This window comes from Alexandromys fortis, unplaced genomic scaffold, assembly GCF_014885135.2.
Source record: "Alexandromys fortis isolate MF-2015 unplaced genomic scaffold, M_Fortis_MF-2015_v1.1 scaffold_299, whole genome shotgun sequence".
NCBI lineage: Eukaryota > Metazoa > Chordata > Mammalia > Rodentia > Cricetidae > Alexandromys > Alexandromys fortis.
The window spans coordinates 832,004-837,788 of record NW_026068187.1 but is presented as its reverse complement, the minus strand read 5'-3'; the positions used below and the strand labels follow the sequence as shown (position 1 = coordinate 837,788).

At 43.5% G+C, this 5,785-nt stretch overlaps 1 protein-coding gene across 1 annotated transcript; it reads right to left on the bottom strand.

Moving 5' to 3' along the window:
- Nucleotides 1–2,477: 2,477 nt before the first annotated feature.
- LOC126492786 (late cornified envelope protein 1C-like) lies at nucleotides 2,478–5,688 on the bottom strand. The gene is made up of 2 exons (XM_050129365.1): nucleotides 5,139–5,688; nucleotides 2,478–3,056 (listed from the first exon to the last, which is right to left on the bottom strand). Exons 1-2 carry the CDS (start codon nucleotides 5,164–5,166, stop codon nucleotides 2,599–2,601), a joined length of 486 nt encoding a protein of 161 aa, XP_049985322.1. The 5' UTR covers nucleotides 5,167–5,688; the 3' UTR covers nucleotides 2,478–2,598.
- Nucleotides 5,689–5,785: the final 97 nt, after the last annotated feature.

The window sequence follows — 5,785 nt, the reverse complement described above, 5'->3', positions numbered from 1 at the left end:
TTACCCCCCTCCCACCCCACCCCCAAGATTCCATTTTTTTGCCCGGCAATCTTGTCTACTTCCCATAATCAGGAGGATAGCTTTATGTTTTTCTTTGGGATCACCTTCAGAACCATTAATGTGGGAGTCCCTTCTGTGCACTGTGATTATCATTAATGAATAAAGAAACTGCCTTGGCCTGTTGATAGGACAGAATTTAGGTAGGTGGACAAGACAGAACTGAATGCTGGGAGAAAGAAAGGTGGAGGCAGAGGGACGCCATGGAGCTGTCAGAGACAGATGCTGGGAATTTTACCCAGTAAGCCACTGCCATGCAGCAATACACAGATTAACAGAAATGGGTTAAATTAATATGTAAGATTAGACAATAAGATGCTAGAGCTAATGGGCCAAACAATGATTTAATTAACACAGTTTCTGTGTGGTTATTTTGGGTATAAGCTAGCCGGTTGGCTGGGACAAACAAGCAGGCCCTCCTCCTACAAACTATCACCAAGAACATGATAAATTAGTATTTTTTACTCATTGAATCTTGTCTTCATAGCCAACATTTTAAATAATACTCAGGATATAAAGCGTATTTTAATCTTTTTTCTTCTCTAGTAGCTGTCAAAACAATGAGATCATGAAAAATAGGATTAGTATTATCCATTCCCAAGTGAAAGTTTTCATGTAAGAAATAGAAACAAACAAATGTCAAAGAGAAATGCCTGTTTTTGATGATTCTGTTCATTAATTTCAAAAGTGTCTCATAACCCATTCTTTATTTTCTGAAATGAAAATATGATTCTATCATTGTCCCTTTTTCTCTCTCAAACCCTCCCCTCACACCTTTGCCTTGATCCCTCTCAACTCTATATCATCTGTTTTTTAATCACTGTAATGTAGTTATATATGCATACATACTTCGTTGTATTGTATAACAGTATTCTTTGCTTATTTCATCTAAACCAATGGTTCTCAACCTTCCTAGGATTGCAGCTTTTTAATACAGTTGTGGTGACCCCAACCATAAAATTATATTTGTTGCTACTTCATAACTGTAATTTTGCTACTGTTATGAATCATAATATAAAATTTGTAGAGCTAGAGGTTTACCCATGGAGTTGTGACACACATGTTGATAACTGTTGATCTAGACTGTCTACTTTGAATTTGAATCCTGAGATTCTGCCTTCTGTTTGATTCATTCTGTTCTCCATGTTTTCCCTTGAGTTTCCCTGTGGGACTAAAGGGTTTCTCCATTCCACCTTCATTTCAGCCTGAGTTCTCTTCAATGTTTCAATCTCAGTTTTGAGTTAGTTTTCAAATCCCTGACCGGATTGTCTTTGTAGTTTGCATCAGCGTTGTTTCTGTTTCTTTGGGCATCACTCAGGCGTTTATTTCCTTGAAGTTCATTGACCTTTATCTTTGTGACTTCTTTAAACTCCTTGAATTTTTTACTAAGGTTTGTGGTTGTTCTCTGACACTATGTGTCCTGTGAGTCATCTAGGTAATTCTCACTGGGAGGAGAGGTTGGAATCAAAGCTTATGGACAATAAGTAGCCAAATGTCTCCCATTTAATGGGCACATGACTTGTTAGGAGTTTTCACACAGTGGAATGTTCTACACACTGCTGAGCTCCCACATCAGACCAGCTGTTGGAAATGCTGCACAGTGATTGTTAACACAACAGAGTAAAAAAAAAGAAGCCAGGAAAAACAGATATGTACCCGTAAAAGCACAATGACACGAAAGGACAACATGTGGATAAAGTGATCATCACAGTATGCAGTAAGTATGGCTGAAGAGTCACTGTCCACACCCTGTGAGCTAACCTGCTACTGTCCCCCAGATTCAGTCTTCTGAGCCATCTTCTGAACAACTGAGCTGTGAGAGCATTCCCACGGGCTACACCTGGGGTGGCTCCAGAGTGCTAGCCCCTAGCCCTCAACCATCTTTTGATTCTTGGTTACCTCTTGTTTCTCTTGCTGCCCTATATGTGAATCTTGCTTGATAGTTTCCCAAGAAACTATCCTATGCAAAACAAAGCCTATGCAAAAGTTGGTTGTGGGAAAACCCCAGAAAACTACAGTACCTCCTTAATTGAGAATTTGCACTTGGCATTGTCCCTTAGGAACATCTTTGGGATGTTTTGAAAATATGGAAATTAATTGCTAAGATGTAAATTGGAGAACAATAAAAGAAGCCCTGAGCAAAAGGGAATTGGTTTATTCCTTATAGAATAAGCATCTACCCTGCAGCTGAGAAAGGCTAAACTCATTCTAAAGGTGCCTCTGTATCGTTTTTCCACGGACTCACATGAACCCACACCCATGATGCAACACCGAGCCTTGATTGGCAAAGCTAATCTGAAAAATGTTTGTGGTCAAATGATCAAGAAATGAGAGAAAATTGTTAGAGAAACCTTTATTATTTTGTAACAGAGAAGACAGGCCCTTTATCAGAGGAGGACATTCAGAACTTCCGACAAGATTACAGCATCTCAGAGCTCAGGACACGGAGGGGAGCAGGAGGCGAGAAGAACAAAATGTCAGGGCAGATCTCTGATCATGGCTTCTCTCTGCAGGACTTGACTAAAGTATTAAAGGGTCAGTTCAGCAGCAGCCCCCAGACTGCTGGCTACTGCCACCGCTGCTGCCACAGCAGCCACTGCTGCCCCCGCTGCTACAGCATCCACTGCTGCCACAGCAGCCACTGCTGCCCCCACTGCTGCCACAGCAGCCACTGCTGCCACCACTGCTACAGCATCCAGAGCTCTGACGATGGCGACGGAGAGATCTGCGGGGCCTGTGATGGCTCAGGCAGCAGCCTCCACCGCCAGAGCTGCAGCAGCCCCCGGAGCTTGAACCACAGCAGCCCCCAGAACTGGAACCACAGCAGCCTCCAGAACTGGAACCACAGCAGGAAGAGACAGGAGGGCACTTAGGAGGACACTTAGGAGGGCATTTTGGTGTCTGGCACTTAGGAGGGCACTTGGGGGTGCACTTGGGAGGAGGCTGGCACTGCTGCTGGCTCTGCTGGCAGGACATCTCGGCTTGTGGATGCTGAGGAGCTGTGGGAGTATCACACACGTCAGACCCGGGATCCTGGGGCAGCTTATTCACCTCTAAACATCACTGTTATTCATGGAAACTCCAGATTTAGCAGTTTTATTTCTAACAAACCCCAAGGCCCTTGCAGTACTGGCCTGCAGAGGCAAGTTATCTTGCAACTTTTGATAGGAGAAAAGAGGTGCTCATTCTTTATAAAAGCTCATTTTTAGGACTGGAGAGATGGTTCAGAGGCTTAAGAGCACTGACTTCCCTTCCAGAGGTCCTGAGTTCAATTCCCAGCAACCACATGGTGGCTCACAACCATCTAGGATAATATTTGGTGCTCTCTTCTGGCCTGTAGGCACACATGCAGCCAGACACTGTATACATAATAAATAAATAAATAAATAAATAAATAAATAAATAAATAAATAAATAAATAAATCTTAAAAAAAAACCAACTCACTTTCCTATAAGTCTTAAGCTGAGAGATTTCACAGTCTGAAGTCATATTCAGAATAATTTCCTCCTCTACCCAGCTTTTCTTTCATGGACATCTTTTACAATGCCATTGGGCTTGATCTACTGCTGTTGTGTTCATATGGAGATTCTTATGGGATTTCCACTGATTCCTGAACTAATGATGTTAATGATGTCACAGAGGAAAATGGTGATTGAAAGTTAGGTCTCTCTCCCTTTAATAAAAGACCTAACTGATCTATTCCCTGGGGTAAGATTCAGGTCGTGTTGCAAGTCTGAACTCATCTCAACACCATGCTGACTTGTTGGTATAACAAGTCTTGTGCTGTTGTATCTTAAAAATTCTGAGCAGCCTGTGTTCAAATTCCAGATCCAAGGCTGTGGGTGCTTTCCAAACCCAAAGATCTCATGCCCTCACTGTGAGTTTTTCCTTGCAGGCTGTCTCAGGGTTGTGTTAGCAGAGGGGAGCTTTCCTCCCGAAGCCTATCAATGCCCATGGCTCTCTGTATTGCATGTTCCCATCCTGAAATTCCACTGGAGGGTATATTATCCTCCACAGATTCAGAAGTAACAGGTACCCAGCTACTTCTATTGCCTTCCATGGCTTCAAAATCTTTTTGGCCACCTCCTTCCTCCCACCTTTCATCCCCGCTTCCTTCTGTGCTCTGTCAGTGTGTTTCCTCGGCTCTGGAGTCTTGCTAAGCCTCCCGTCCAGTCCTCCTCACAGCTTCCCTCTGGTCTGGTCCCTGCACCTGCCCCCAATGAAGCCTTACCAAGATGACAGGCAGCACAAGATCCTTGGGAACCTCAGGAGGTGAATGAATGCCGGTGATCTGCTCCTCAGCCCTTTTATTCTGAACCTAAGCTCTGCCCCAGGAGTGAGAAAGTGTCTGGGCATGGGAGCCCTGCCTCCTGACACCCACATGGTCTTGTGACTGGCAATGACCAAATGTTTCTCACCAGCCTTCCTCCATGGGTTCGTGGATGCTTCATTCAGCTTGGATTATGACTTAAGCATGAAGAAGTAGATTCCTGTCATCCTTAATCTCACCCCCCACAGGACCCCTGCCAGTGTGTCCATCTGTTTTCCATCCCTGTACATTGTTACTCTGTGAAGGTATGGCACAGTGTAGAGACCTAAACAGCCCAAATCTTCGTCACTGTACCCAGATCAGCACAATTATACCAAAATGGGATTTTGAAATCTATTTATCACGACTTATTTTACCTCTTTAATTATAACATTGGAACATCAATGAGAATTATTTGTAAAAGGGCTGTGAAAGCCATGGAGTATCACCAGAAATGAAGAACATGAAAAACAAGAAAAACTGACTGATGGGAAGATTTGTACATGGTAGCTCTCTGACAAATGACCTGTATAGGAAGAAGACATAGATATTTAAAATAATAATTTAAGAGTGGTAGACATGATTGACCTGTGTCAATCCCTTATTAAGAGTTCACAGTGAATCCCACTATTTTGTGTTGTCAATGTCTACAGAGAATACAAAGAAATAAAGTAGAGTTCCTTCCAAAGTCAGTGAATCTACTAGTTGGTTTTCTTTTTTTAATCTGCTTTGAAACAGCTTCTCTGTTGTTTTCTGCTGATGAGAACTCACCTGGAGAAATGACTGTTGGAAGAAGCATTTGTCTTCATGTCCTTGTGGGACTTTGGATTTCTGGAGGCTGTGACTGAAGAAGATGATGACCAGAGAGGAGAACTGAAGACAGGAAAGAGGACTTGAGTTGTTAACATCTGCTTCTCCATGTTGACGACATAGGTAATGGGGCTTTACCTTAGGCAACGGGGTGATTTTTAAAATCACGCATCCTAAGCCGGGCGGTGGTGGCGCACGCCTTTAATCCCAGCACTCGGGAGGCAGAGGCAGGTGGATCTCTGTGAGTTCGAGACCAGTCTGGTCTACAAGAGCTAGTTCCAGGACAGGCTCCAAAACCACAGAGAAACCCTGTCTCGAAAAAAAAAAAAAATCACGCATCCTATATGTGTCCCAGGAATGGGCTTGTGCTGTTATTTCCAAAGCTCTTCTCCTTTCAGTATTTCCTTGACCCGTCCTGCAGGCCAGCTAATTTATGGGTCTCGAGGAGGCATCACCTAGGAATAATAGGGGGGAGAGGGAAAGAGAACCAAGCACGTAAAGAAAGACAGTCAGTCTGAGATGCGTCAAGGTTCCGTTTATTGCAGGCAAGATTTTATTTTTATAAGGCAGTTTTAGTAGGGAGGGGTAAGGGTAGAGGGGAATGGGGA